Source organism: Anser cygnoides, chromosome 15 (assembly GCF_040182565.1).
Source record: "Anser cygnoides isolate HZ-2024a breed goose chromosome 15, Taihu_goose_T2T_genome, whole genome shotgun sequence".
NCBI lineage: Eukaryota > Metazoa > Chordata > Aves > Anseriformes > Anatidae > Anser > Anser cygnoides.
This window is the reverse complement of record NC_089887.1, coordinates 17,555,061-17,569,730: the sequence shown is the minus strand read 5'-3', so window position 1 is coordinate 17,569,730 and position 14,670 is coordinate 17,555,061. Positions and strand designations below refer to the sequence as shown.

Sequence of the window (14,670 nt, the reverse complement as noted above, 5' to 3'; positions counted from 1 at the left end):
GTATGAGTAACAGAAATAGTCAGATGGGTTTTCAGATACTCAGTGTATATTTTTCCAGTTCCCAAGCCAAAGAGGGAAAGAGATGCCTTTCTGCCAGTTACAGAAAAGCAGCCTGATTTTCTACATCCCATTCTATCCTGACACAAAAAATCCATTCCCAATTCTTTATGGTTAGGAAAAAAGTTCATTTTTCTTTATGAAATAACATAGATGTAAATCTTGAAGTGATACCTAGTCAATACTTTCCCTGAGATCAATGAGGTTAAAAGAGTTTGAAGTATACAACACTATGATGTAGATCCCTTTAGTTACCAGAAGCTGTTGCTCCCAATGTTTTATCTGTGGTTAATAACTCCCATAACACTGCAATTTTTAGGTTCAAATTAAGCATTATGTTACATTTACCTGACAAATAATGTTTTTCCAGAAAAAAAGATAAAATTATGGGCCAGACTACAATGAAATGACCAATGTAAAATCAAAAGTTCAAAGAAAAAAGTATAAATTTTATGAAATACAAATCAAAACTAACTTCAGAAAACATAATTAAAAAAATTAAGTCTCACAGCAACGTGCAGAAGACTATTGGAAGACAAGATTTGACATTCTCTACAATCAAAAAATGCACAACTATATGACTCTTAATTTGGAAAAAAAAATACATTCCAGATAGAAAAGGAGATGAGACAGGTGAAAATGAGAAATAACAGGTACTTTTATAATTATTCCAATTATTGTAGAGCTATAGATTTAAGGTATAAGCATGATGAAATTTAAGTTGTGAGAAAGTTTGGGTGAAGACAAGTTTTTTTACTTTTAAAAGAAAAAAAACATAAGAAAAACACAAAGCATAAAACAGATCTGTTTTTCAAAGAGGGAAAGTTCAAACCTAGTATATTTCACAGATTTAGGCAGATTCAAAGTGCAATACAGCATCTAGCTAAATTTCACCTCTAATTTTTACAAATTCTGTCCTCGAATGTTGCCTAGCTCTATTGTGCACTGTTTTATCAGGTGTTGTACATAAACTACAATGAATGCTCCAAAAGCTGCCATGTGCTATGGGATCCTTCAGAGGAATGGTATTAATTGAAGAAGCTACTTACTCTGTCTATAAAAGGAACAATTAACTTCTTTTTCACAATATGAAAACTGGCAAGTCTTTGACAATGTTTGCCAAATTTTCTTTAACATTTTTGCCAAAATAGTCAAAACACAGTGATTATTACAAATTGTAACAGTACTGCAAAGTACATTCTGAAATAGGACAAAATAATTTGAATACGTACTTGAGAAAGAAGATAGAGAGAAACCTGGAGACTTATTTTTGGACGCTCCCCACCCTAAGGAAGAGAAGTTATGAGAAATGACGATTTATTTACAAATAACATTAATCAGTGTAAATGTTTTATTTAAAGCAAAACATGTAACATTGTATTGTTCTACATTCTATCACAAAATGTTCTCTAACCATTGTTTACCAAAAAGTAAATTTTAAAGAACATCATCTCAAACGAAGACTCTCGTCTAAGAATTTTACTCTACACGCCTAAGAAATGGCTATTGATCGCTTCCTTTCATGGTCACTTTAGTAACATTTTAACAGACAAGTACCTAAGGAGTATGTTGGTTTTCCTTATGCAATTATTCCTTCACAACGATTTTTTCTGATAACATTCATTAAAGAAAGCTCTGAAAATTAGCTACTTAGAAACAACGGAATGTTATCTATATAAAAAATGTTTTTAGCAGATATTTCAATAAACCAAGTAAATACTGATGTACAAAAATAGTTGAATTATAACTTTCCCATACAGTCACCTCATTTAAGTTGTTTCAAAATACAAACATAGTCATCAACAGTATTGAACCTACTACTGAATACACCTGTTTAACAAATCACTATGCATATTGAAAGCAAATAATTCCTTTACAACTTAAGTATTTGCAGGTATTAACTTACCTTATCCTGATTTACTAATGAATACACATAGAGGGGTAGAAAGAGCCTATTAAGTAGGTGGTCTGTCAGCACATCATTTAAAAATTCACAATTAATTATAAGGATATCATTAAGGTAATGCAAATGATCAAGATGTTCTGCTACCAGGTCGCTCAACTTGCCCCTATTTCTGTGCCTGAAAAACAGAGAAGAAAAAGTCTCAGACAAGTAAATTTTAAAAACTTTGTGAAAGAATTCATGTACATCCCTTCCACCAATTGTCTTGTACAGATCAACTACCTAAAGCAGATGTTGTCAGTACAGTCCACTAGTGCAGCTACAAAACAGTATTCAGGCACATACTTGCTTTAGGCTGCAAATATAAAGTTTCTCCCCAAGTTCTCAGAAATAGTACTTTTACAAAACTACCTCTTCACTGCCAGAGTCTTTTCAGAAGCCAGTTATAAAATTTTTTTAGATTTGTTTCCAAAACCAGATGACATCTGTTTATTTAACTTCTGCCTTTTCATTTTAAGAAAGCATCAAACAGCTGCCCTGTATTAGGTGGGTAAGGAGTAAACCACAGACAATCTGAAGCAAGAAAGTACTTCCATAGTTGATAGTGGTGAATTACAAAGGAATTTCAGTTCTGACAGTTCACATATAAAACAAAGTTCATCCTTCCTTCCCCTAGAGTACCTTTACAGAGAGCTGTTCTGCTAGGATAGTACACAGAAGAGAAACATAAAAAGGGGAATTAATAAGATTAAGAAGCACAAAGTACCTTTAGTATCTTCTGAATATCTACTAAATTTAGCAGAATTAAAATAAAAATGAAGAAAAAGCACGTTGCCAAACAATACTTTACTTGTACAGATATTAGCACAGACAGGGCACACAGCACTAACCAATATTAATCCAGAGCATCACTAAAATAACTTTGTGAGAATGAAAAGCTTGGATTGTCTGCAAAGAAACACATTCAGAAACTAACTTTGCTGGACTACTACAGACAAAGTAAGGAGAGCATCGATGCCCAGGAAAAGCATTTTTATTCAATACCCGACATTTATAAAAGCTTACTCTTCATCAGTCTGCACACAGTTATCCAGTTCTATCACATGGCTTCCAATAAACCAGACAAGGTTGGAGAAATAAGGGACAGCAGTTTTATCTCTAATGTAATGCAGCATAGGTTGGTTGTCCACTGAAGAGAAATTGTAAAAGAGAAAAATCAGTTTCCATTCTTTTTTTGTTTTTAAGAAACAGAAAGCATCTTCTGGATTTTGATTACATGCCAGTTTTTCACACGAGTTATTACCTGATATGATCTAATGCATGAAATGGACATCTACAAAAGCATCAAATCAATTCTTAATTGGCTTGAATGAGCCTCATATCAAGATATATTTACATGTCTGAAGATAAACAAATCAAGTAGAATTCAGAAAGGTGTTTTTTTTTTTTTTTAGCACATTCTTTATTAAAAAGACAACTAAAAAGAAAAACAAAGCAGTAATGCTGAAAGTCAGGCTAGTTAGACTTACATGACACTGCATTAAGGAACACAGGAATCATCAGTGAAGGAAGGGCAAAAGAAACAGACAACAGTTAACAGGATTAGGAACTAGGAGAGTGACATCCTCCAGAAGGGTTTAAACAGCTAAAGCACAAAGCATCTAAACTAAGAGATACAGGGTAGGTGTTAGATCAGAACATATGCAAATGTATAGCCAGAGAACTATGAAACCTCAACATCTGAGCTGTGTTTTTCAACTTTAATTTTTACATCACTACAACATTCAACCAGAATTCTAAACAAGTGTATTTTTACCATAAAAATATTTAGTCATGGAAATACGCACAAACAGGTTAACAAAGCCTGCACTTCACTCTGTGAGCACACATTTGGGTTTACAGCTGGTTTAAGCAGGAAACAAGTACCAAGTGCTCATTTCTCAATGTACAAAAGAAAAATTGTCCCTAGTGGTCAACACTACAAAGAACCAAACTACTATGGAGGCTATCCAGGTTATCAGCAAAATAAACTGTTCATGGCTTTAAAAAAGATCCTAGACTTTTTGATGAAGCCTGGCAAACTGTTATTGATAGAGAGTTGTGTATATTCAAAATTTAGTTGTATTAAATATGGATTAAAAGATATTAAATACTACACTGAATATATTTCATACTGCATACTAACTTCTGAAGTAGAGATTATGAATACACACCAATTTTTCCCCACTGAAATCACTGTGGTATTCTCAGCCCATTACAGAATTTATGAACCCAGACAAAGATGTAGTGGGAAGTGACTTCTGGAAGTTGTCTAGTCCAAACCCATTCTCAAAGCAAGGCTAACTTCAAAGTTTAATCAGGAACTAAAAGTCCTTGCTGAGTTTTGAAGATCTCAAACATTACAGACTACTCAACTTCTCACAAAAAAACTGTTGTAATGCTTATCTATTCTCTCCATGATTTTTTTTCCTTATGTCCTACTGGATCGTCCAATACTGTAATTTGCTACTGCAGCCTCCCAGCCTTAACCGGGAACCTCTGTAAATAGCCTAGGTCTGTCTTTATACTAGAGTGGCTGCAGCATCTAGGAATTTTACAATCATATTCTAATGCATTTCAACTCTAGAAGGAAGTGATGTAACCAGTAAGGTTACTGTTTCATATATTATAAAACTCAAGTTCATAAGAAAATACTTGATATTCTTCAAGCACTTCCCCCTCCCCTTTTTTTAAAATACAGCCCTATTCTGACCTCTGTTGGAATGGAAGCTAAAGTTTCTTGTGCATGCTTGATACTATTTCATTATGTTTCTTAAACCAGTTTCATCTGTGAGGAGATAGAACTATTTACAAGTACACACAGCAGGCTTAGGATTCTGCTTCATAAAAAACAAACTATGTACCTGAAGCATGTCAACCTGCAATGTTTTCAATCTCATAACACAAAGAAAACCCCCGTATGCTTAAAGAACTTAAGCTAAAATGAAACAAGCTTTTTGTACACATGCCTTTTCTTAATATAGAAACCATACCTTTGTAGACATTTAAAGTTATAGTCCTAACAGCAATCCTGACCATGCTTTCTGGGTGGTTAAAAAATTTAATAGCTTCTGTGTACAAAGCGAAGTCATTAGTGTGCTGCAACGAGAGGAAAGAAAGCATTATGAATTAATTAACCATAACATGTACAGAATATTTGTTAGAAAATATTATTCATACAGAATTCTATGTATTCACCAAATATCTTTACTTAAGAAACTGAAATGATTTCACAATGCACAATCAGTTGTATTTGTATCTCTGAATTAAAATGAACTGCTTTAAGCATCAAGAGGTTTCCATGTTAACTCTGCACATAGTCAGAGCGTTACTGCCCTCTTCTGGCAAAAAGTGACATGAATAGAGGAAAAGCCTATTTCCACTTCGGCCTTTGATTAATCAGCCTTTCTCAGAGTTCGGCTAAGCCTCTTAGAAACGAGTGATGCAACAGAAAAGATCCTGTTCATAAAAGCACAGAAAACAAGGTATAAGCAAGTTGAATTCTCAATGAAGCAGACTTCAGAACTGCTGAAGCAGTCCAATATACTGCTAACTTTGAGATTTTATGAACCACCTTCTTTGTTATGCTTCCACAGAGATTCTCACACTTTAATTATCAATCATTGACACTACCATTATAAAAATAAACTCAGGACAAACAAGTCATGCTCAGACAAGAGACTAAACAGAATATGTGCCAAATTGCTGCCAACTTTTGATTAAAGTCCTCTCATCCTTATACTGTAATTCCTTTTTTTCCCCCACTTACCTCATTGTAAAAGAAATGTACAGTATGGTTGTTGAGCTTCAGGGAAAGAGTTTTCAAAAACGATATGTAATATGCCATGATCTCTTCATCAGAAAAGTCAAATTTGTGGACAATAATAGAATTTACATAGTTATTAGAAAGCAAGTAGTCTGAAAAACAAGAGACATCACACAGATTAATAAAAAATCATTATGCTAACTATCTGCATTTAAAGTACCAGCCGGGAACAAACTAATTGATGCTTCAAGACATCAATTTTTATCTAAATAATTCAAGTGATGGCTGCATGCAGTAATGAGCGAATTACTGTTCCCTACAGATATCTTTGCTCCACAAGACCTTGAGTCAACTGAGAAGGGATATATACTTTCTCAATTTAGTAGTAAAGAACACTTATAACAACATAAACAGTAGCATACATACAGAGTTCTCTCTTTTCCTCCCGAAGTCACATCCTTGCAAAGGCTGTCACACCGCTTTCTCTACTTTATAGTCATGGAGTACTTTTAACCAATTATTAATTATTTTTCCTCTTTGTATTTCTGAACTGAATGCCAGTCCCAATGATATCAGAACAGTTCCAGTACACATTAGAAGACAGAGCATAAGCTGCATAAATAACCTGCAGCAGCAAGGCAAACTTCAGACCACAACTAATTTGATGGAAAAACCCCTGAAATACGTAAACTTTTTCAATAGTAACCAACATGTACTGCTGCACTACTGAAAACTTACACTAAAAATACATCTTAAGAGTCAAATTACAACATCTGAGTTTGTGTTCAATTAAAAAGACTATTAGTAATACATAGAGATGGTTATTCTGTGAGGGGTCATTAGGACTAAATTGCATTAAAGTGAATTCAATCAATTTTTTCTCACTTAATCCTAAACAGTTTTAAAATGTGTCCTTACACAGTGATGTTTCATGACTGATGTTCTCAAAAAGGATGTTCAGAGTCTGCAGCAGCTGTACACACACATAACGGCCAGACTTTTGACGCAAGATGTTCAAGAAGAAAACAAACATATTCTTCTCCAAGAAAAAGCTAAAATTAAGTAAAGAGGTGTCATTAAGTCACTTGTTGTATTTAACGAGAACATGATTTTACTAGGATCAGGGTTGATTCTAGGCATATCGGACAAAGAGCATGTTTTACATTTATGCAGAATTACTGCGCAAAGTCTTCTGTGTAAGATGGGTATCATCAAAAACCTTAAGAACTAGGGCACTTACACACAAACTATGCAGTAAAAGTATGTCAAAATGTAAGTTGGATATACTTCAAAAACAAAAACACAAAATCTTAGCTTTCCTGCCTTGCTATCAGTTTTGAAGGAGAGAGTTTTTCTAAATGAGAATGTTTTGTTTAATACTCACTTGCATCAGACAAGGAGCAAAAAGAGAAGGCAGCAAACCAGAATCAGGCATTTCATGGTTTATTGTTCAGTTTAAAAAAGAAATGAACGCCTGAAGCACTCTTAAACTAGAAATGCATGCAATTTAAAAGAGAAAAGTATGGACTCTTTCCTTTCAGGACATCACAAGTACAAATCTATGTTTTAGTTGTTGTTGTTTTTTGCATTAACTATAGAAAAAACTGCTCACCCCTAAAATTCTCCCAAGGAGAGAAGGCAGTGAGGAATGTAATTAAGTTTCAGTATAGATATGAATAATCAGAACAGTTTTCTTAGTTCACATCATAACCCAATCACGTTAAAATCTTGTAAAACTAACCACTCCCTAAGTAAGCATACCAAACACCTTAGCTTTCCTTATCTCAATCACAAATTGCCTTCATAAAAGACTGTCTTGAAACAAGCAGCCAAGCAATGAGCATTAATAGTGTCAGATTTGCAATTATGAACATTCATTTTGAAGTTATTTTTCTATCATTCTATTTTACAAGGATTAAAATGATATCTAAACAAAAATTCTACGTATCATAGCTAGATTGAGATATCCATTTAGAGTGCCATATGAATTAGAATGAACAAAGGAATGTCACTTGATATTAACAGGTGTACTAAGTAAGTGTGGCTCTAAAATAGTTTAGATTTTTGTGTTTGTCAAAAGATTTGAGAATCAAGCAAATGCAGTATATAAAAATAGCTCTGATATTGGAACACTTTCGTTAACACAAGTAAATTCTCTATTCCATAAGACGAGAATATGACCCTGTTTAGTTCTCCACTACAGGACATTGGCATTTCATGAATGTTAGTAGAAAACTGTCTTAGAAGAGTTAGCCGTTTAAAACCAGGTCTCTGCAACTCTCATTGTTCTTCAGATCCAGAGGTGAAGCTGCTGAGGAGTACTTACTCGAATACTGAGCTGTCATTCTGATCTCCCCATATAAGGATCTCTGTTATGGAACGAATAGTCTCTACCAGTAGGTTGCGGTTGTGATCTGTTACTGTTGTATTTTTAGTCAAAACATGATACATGTACCTAAAGCAGAAAAAATTACAATTAATTACGCTACCCTGCCACTTCCATGTCCACCATACCATGGCTCTCTTTACTCAATAACTTAATGTAGATATGCACATACACACACATGATTTCTAATCATTACACAATTTTAAAATCCCAAAATTTCCTTTTAATGCCAATGCAGAGTGAAAATAAATTTTAAATAGAATGTGACAAACACAATTAACCCCAAACTAGCCAAGTGAGTTACAAATGCTTATGCATATGTTAACACAGGAAGAAACATCAGGAAACACCTGTCCCATGGTGCTTCTTATGGTAACAGTGAATTTCTTAGGAACTACCTGACAGTTAAAGGTGTGAAGAGCAAGAAAAAACAAACAAACAAACAAAAAACAGATAAGCATACAGTAGCCAATGTGGAAAAGCAATTCTGAAAAGAGGCTCATGCAGATCTAACAAGAAAATAGCCTTTCTGTTGTCTGCAGTGACACCTTACAGACCCCTGGGAGGGAATTTGATGGTCAATAATCAGGACTGCCAAACACTATTCATTCATCTTGGCCAAGTTTAATCAATACTCTGACCATTCAAGCATGGAAATACTAAATGGAAAGGTGGCAAATTCCACCTTACAGGGCAAGACTTTAATGCTCTCTAGTGAAGTTTAAAAAAAGTACACAGAACAACAGGTGACAGGAAGCTACATAAAATTTGTAAACCTTGTATTACACCTCAGAATTTTGCTTAGTCAAGGAAGCATATTTTCCTATTTTTCTTCTTTCTTCAAAATAAGTTACACTAAAGGTTACCTCCTTTTGTCCTAAAGAAGGGGATGAGAATTTTATTAAAACATAAGAACTGCTCCTTTCCTCACCCTGTTTTTTGCTTTTAAATAATAACAAAGAAAAAGGATGGATGGAAGAAAGGCAGACAGTTAGCAAAGTAATGAAATAAAAACCTAAATTATTACATATATATACACACACTACATATATTAAAAATGTAAACTACTATATTAGAGAAATTTCCTGTCATTTTATAACTGCAAGAGTTTAGCTTACTAAGTGTAGATCATGTACTACTATACTGCCATCTACTGAAATCCAGGAGAAACACCTGAGCATTCAGGATTATCTGGGAAATATACCCCAAGTGTTCAGGAAGGAGGATAGGCTTTTTATACTTTCAACCTTCCCATGAAAACTGGATTTTATCAGAACTCCTAGGATCTATTTCTGGGAAAGCGACCCGCAGATCCTGGCTCTGGGGCAGCCTACCATTACTGTTTTGGACTCTACAAAGGCTGCTCAGTGATTCAGGTTGATGTTTTAAGAATCTTCCTAGTATGATGCACTAATTTAGAAGCCCAAGAAGACGATTTTTAAGCAACACACCCAAAGACCTCAAGCAGCTACTAAGATAAAAATGCTGGTTTTGCCCAGCTACTGCATGGTTCCGGGAAACACTGTGTACTTCTAGAACAACATTTCTAAGTATCTGGTTTGCATTACGTTTCAGAAATCTAGGTCAAAACCAGACTTGGAATTGCAGTTTAAAACCAATGTTTCCCATCAGTTTTATCTACACTAACAATCTGAGTAACTGTACAAGGCAAAGGCATTTTACCTGAACGCACTATCAGGCTGTTCCAACTACTTATCAGGCTTAGGAAAACAAAACAAGATGGTAAACAGTGCCAGAATCTCTTTCATGCTTAAAATCAAGAAAGTAAAGTTTGATCATATTTCCAGTTTTCTTAAAATTTGCATGTGCTGGGGAATCTTCAACCAGTGACTGAGCTGCCGCTCCGTTGGCCAGAGCTTCACGTGACTTGTTCCCAGCCAGGCAGGAACCAGAAGCGATTGCAGAAAAGTTTATTGTGCTTTCACGGTAAAATGCTTGCTGATCTTGCTGCCACCTAATGATCGAGTAAGGCTGTTAACGTGTTGAGTACTATACAAGGACACCAAGAGATGAACAAACAGCTCGTGACAGTTCACTTTCTGCAGTCTTGATGCTCCCTTCCCTCCCTGCACAGTCAGTGATGTGCTAAAGCCTACACTGCATTAAGGGTTACCCTGCCAGGCAGCGGAGGAAGGAAGAAGAGAAAAGGAAGATATGGCAGGAGGGGGAAAGAGAGAAATTCTCTTTACGCTACTTTTCCTCTCACAAATCAATACTTGCTTTGCAAATCCAGAACTGAATCTGGTCACATTGAAACCATTCAGGGAAATGTTGATCCACAGCTCTCCCACAGCCACAACACGTGCTGTACCACAGCATGAGCCACTGAGCAGCAACCCAAACAGCCCCTGCAAATCCCCCACAATTAATCTGAGGATCACAGCTTCAGGTTCCTTCTGCAGGGACTGGCAGTGTGCTGGGCCGCAGCAAAGGTGGCAGCCTAAGCCTGACCACCCTTGAGAATTGCCGAGGCTCTCCAGCAGAGCACGCAGTAGTCAGGCCTTGCGAACCCTCCCCATTACTGCACTGTACCTGTCATCAGGACAGGGAACCACAACACGGAGCACAAATGAAGTCGCTGCTCTGAGCATGCATCAGTTAGGGGAACAGCAGATGGCTGAAGCCAATAAATCAGGACAGCTCATTCTACAGCAATTTGTATAAAAAAAATTATTGTTCTTGAAACAATGTAGTTTTCAAATACGACACTACACCTGCTTTAGCCTCTTTATTTGAAGTCAAACATTCATAGATGTGAGCATTTTTTTTTATATATTTCTCATTAATAAGTTACATTACTGAAACTTGGAAAACTTGGGAATCACTCCAACAGCAGAACTGTGAACAATTAAAAAATGGGAAGATTTGTGTGCCATGGCCTAACCTCAGGTGTCTACCAAATGTAGAGCATCACAGACACTTCTGAAAAGCAAGAAATATTTGGTTAATTTGGGCTTAATGTATTCCTGGCAATTTCCTTGATATCACTGAAGATTCCCTTGATTTGCTAACATGCTGACACACATAAAGAAAACACATGCTTCACTTTCAAGCTAGTCTTTTATCCATTTACTTGAAAACGAATGAGAAAGTATAAATTCGTTCCTCTTACAAGACACGTAACATACTGTAACATGAGAATATAAAGTCTCACATAAACTTGGTATTTTTTATATTCTCATAAAGTCTGTCTTTACACACTGATTTCAAATAAATTGTTTGTGCTCCAAAATGCTAGGCCCTCATAGAAGAGAAGATCGTCACCTCTGTCACGCTATACATCTGAAGGCCTTGGGCTCAACCAAAAATAATTTCTAATAAAATAACATGCAGGAAGCTTCAGAGCACCATGATACCACTGCCATGGGTAAGGGACTTTGCCAGCAGTTTAACAGGACAGACAAGATTCTGAATGTTTTTCTGTTAAGAAAACACGCTCAAGCTACAACATACTACAACAGTTCATGAGTACACAAAGTGGTATTAATGACTTTTCTGTTTACTGCTTACAAAAATGCATTAAAACCTAAGAGCTTAGGAAGTCAAGCACTCAAATGGACAAACCCCAGATTTAACCATAAGGCATTTGCTTCTTCGTGCTGCCTTTAACTATGTAATTAGTTGTTGTTCTCAAAGAGGAAACAATGCAGAGCATGGACTTCAGGAAATGAATCAACTGTGAAACAAGTCTTAAGCCATACCTGTTTATAAACACTGCATGTGACCAAGTCATGAGAAATGTTTAGCACACACCTCTCACGTAAAAAAATAAATAAAAATAGTGTGCAATCAGGATACAATTAAAATACCAAGCACAGAAGCAACAAGGAGAAATGCACCGGAAGGTAACAACAGGACTCTGTAGAATACCTCTTACAGACTCAGAGATGGGAAAAGATGTTGTGTCTAGAAACAAAGATACTAAGCCTAAACCCTGGAGCCTTTCACTCCAGCTGGAAAACCCAGGCTAAGTTCAGCTGAACACTTCAGAGACGGTTGAGTTTAAGATATTACTACTTAAATACTGGACTAAATGGCATAGATCCTCTTCATCCACTCCAACATAAAGTCAACGTCTGTAGACAGGTGGGCAAAGAGGAGGCAGTTGCTTCTCAAGTAGGTTTGACTGCACATCTACCAAGATCAGACTATCCTCAGTTGAGGAGTATGAAAGACTTCGTTATTTTAACTGCAGGTCACAGCTCTGAAAGCAAGGAGCTGCAGAAGAGGAGTACAGTGACTATCAAAGGCAGCAGCTGGGGATTACTGTAAGGAGCCCTGACCTACACAAGGGCTATACAAAGGGGAAAAAGAGGGCTCACTTTAAACTGCTGGATGCCACCCCTAAGAAGTAGATTCAGGCAATCTCATACCAAGGTAAGCATTTTAGACTGTTTGCACAAGCAGGCACTAACACTGGTGCTGTTTCCAGAATACTAACACTTCCTCCTTATACATTACCACAATTCCCACAATTACTACCCAAACGGCACAAAAGTGGCAAGTTCTCTGAAAAATAATAGTCAGAAGCACTCAGGCAGGGCACAGTAACATTTCATAGCCTCTCTAGGCTCAGTTCAGCAAGGTATTAGAAAACTGGATCATACTGCAACTATTTCTGCTAGACAAGAAGGCCATACCAAAAGCCCCCACACAAACAGCTTCCCAATCTGCCTTTAGCCAAGCTGGTCTGTGGCACGCCTGCAGACCAGCAAACTGAACTGACCAGCAGAATTGCAGAAGCAAGTCTCAAACTGTATTAAAACTGATAGAAAAGGTAGTTCCAGATTGAACATTTGCTGACAAAAAGCAGTAATTCTCTCAGTAGTACTAAACAGATGTTTTATTTTTGTTTGTTTTTTACAATTTAAACTAAATTTATGCATGTTAAAGATGAAAGTATTCCCCTAGGGACAGCCCAGGTTAACTCCGCTCTTGTAACCTAGCATGATACACTTTCTATAGGCTAAGCTAATTTTTAATAGCAAGGTCGGTATGTTCTACTCAACTCTCTCACAAATAACATGTTTCTGACAGAGTTAAAAAGAGAGCTCACGAGCAAGTGATCTCATCAAGACTGACTTTCATGCCCCTGACATGAAGGTTCTTTGCTCTCTTTCCTCTGTTGTTTTACGTACTCTGCCTGCTACCTTCGAGAAGCCCCAGATTTCACTTACTACTAGGCAGCTACCTCTGCTGTTGACATTTGGCTAGAAGCTGAAATTCATACAAACTAACTAAATTAACACTTGTAACGTACACAGTCTGAACAGGTCGAAGGTACTGGCTGCCCTCTCCTTTACATACTATTTCAGATCTCATAATTAAAGAAACCATACACAATAAACCCACCCCAATCTAGTATTTTAGTAGAGAACTACATACTTCAGCTCTCAGGTAAGAAGTCAAGCACAACATTTACAAGCCTAACTCTCCTTTGCTGCCAATCAAACAGGACACTGCTTGTCCTACCCTCTGTGGCTACAAAAGAACATTTGATCACATTTTTCTTGCTTGAAAGACTAATATCCCTCTCATTAAACTCCTCCTAAATGTAAACTCAGTTTCTTCCCACTTCATCATGCAACAGCACCCTTGCTCTATCTGCAAGCATAACACCAAAACTAGATCTAGATCACACTAGAACTCCACAAGCACTGAATAGTACAGAGTAACCACCCCTTGTACGTTAATTAGAACACTCCTGTGTTTATGTGTGAGCACGGCTTTTCCTCACAATGCCAGTCACTGACTTCTCCGTATGACCTACCATGCCTTCAACATTACTTCCTGCGGTGCTACTGCCTCATCAGCTACACTGCCTTGTATTTATGGACTTCATTTCCCTGTCTCTGCTAGAGTCCTGCACTGCAGTTTAGTCTTGCTGGTTTTGCACAAATCTCCAGTTTATAGATAAGGACCAGAATCCATACGTCAACTTGATAAAGTAATAGTGAGATCCAAATCCTGTGTAAGTGTATCCTGCTCTTTAGTGTCAGAGCCCATTCAAATCGCCTTGTACTCTGACTAATCATCGAAAACTACCAGCTACACATTTCTCAAACAGCTCTGCATTCGCTGCAATTTCATTTAGAAAAAGCTTCCCCTCTCAATGCTCATCTTCCCTCGCTCAGTAGAACGAGAAGCTGTTACAGCAGACCTCATTATTCTCCCAGGACCGGACCCCTCAGAACAGATCGGTGACTTGGAAACTGCTTCATCCCTTGCCGCCCTTCCACCCCTCCAGCGGCAGAGCCAGAAAACGCTCTCCCACCCGTTCTGCAGTCAGCAGTAACGCCAGGATACCGGGCTCCAGAGACCAGCGTTACCATGCCCCAGCCCAACAGCTTCACAGCTGCCAGCAGCTCGCTCCCCAAGCCCCACAGCACCAGGCCAGGCCCCGGCCCCCCGCAGGCCGACGGCTGTCTCAGGAAGCACCACAGATTTCTCGCTTATTGCTCCTGTCACTCCGCAGAAGGAGACCGTGGCGTTAGCAGG

General features: G+C 37.2%; 1 protein-coding gene across 8 annotated transcripts in view; it reads right to left on the bottom strand.

Moving 5' to 3' along the window:
* CLEC16A (C-type lectin domain containing 16A) overlaps positions 1-14,670 on the bottom strand; it is an 85,101-nt gene that overhangs the window by 70,074 nt on the left and 357 nt on the right. For all 8 annotated transcript variants that reach the window (XR_010825181.1, XR_010825182.1, XR_010825183.1 and 5 more), the window contains exons 2-8: positions 8,092-8,220; positions 6,684-6,817; positions 5,769-5,917; positions 4,993-5,098; positions 3,026-3,149; positions 1,964-2,138; positions 1,290-1,343 (exon numbers count right to left, since the gene is read on the bottom strand). Coding sequence is in view for 5 of the 8 variants with exons in the window: in XM_066977968.1 (XP_066834069.1) it covers positions 1,290-1,343; positions 1,964-2,138; positions 3,026-3,149; positions 4,993-5,098; positions 5,769-5,917; positions 6,684-6,817; positions 8,092-8,220 (871 nt within the window). In the remaining 3 variants the exon portion in view is untranslated. The remainder of the gene's footprint in view (positions 1-1,289; positions 1,344-1,963; positions 2,139-3,025; positions 3,150-4,992; positions 5,099-5,768; positions 5,918-6,683; positions 6,818-8,091; positions 8,221-14,670) is intronic.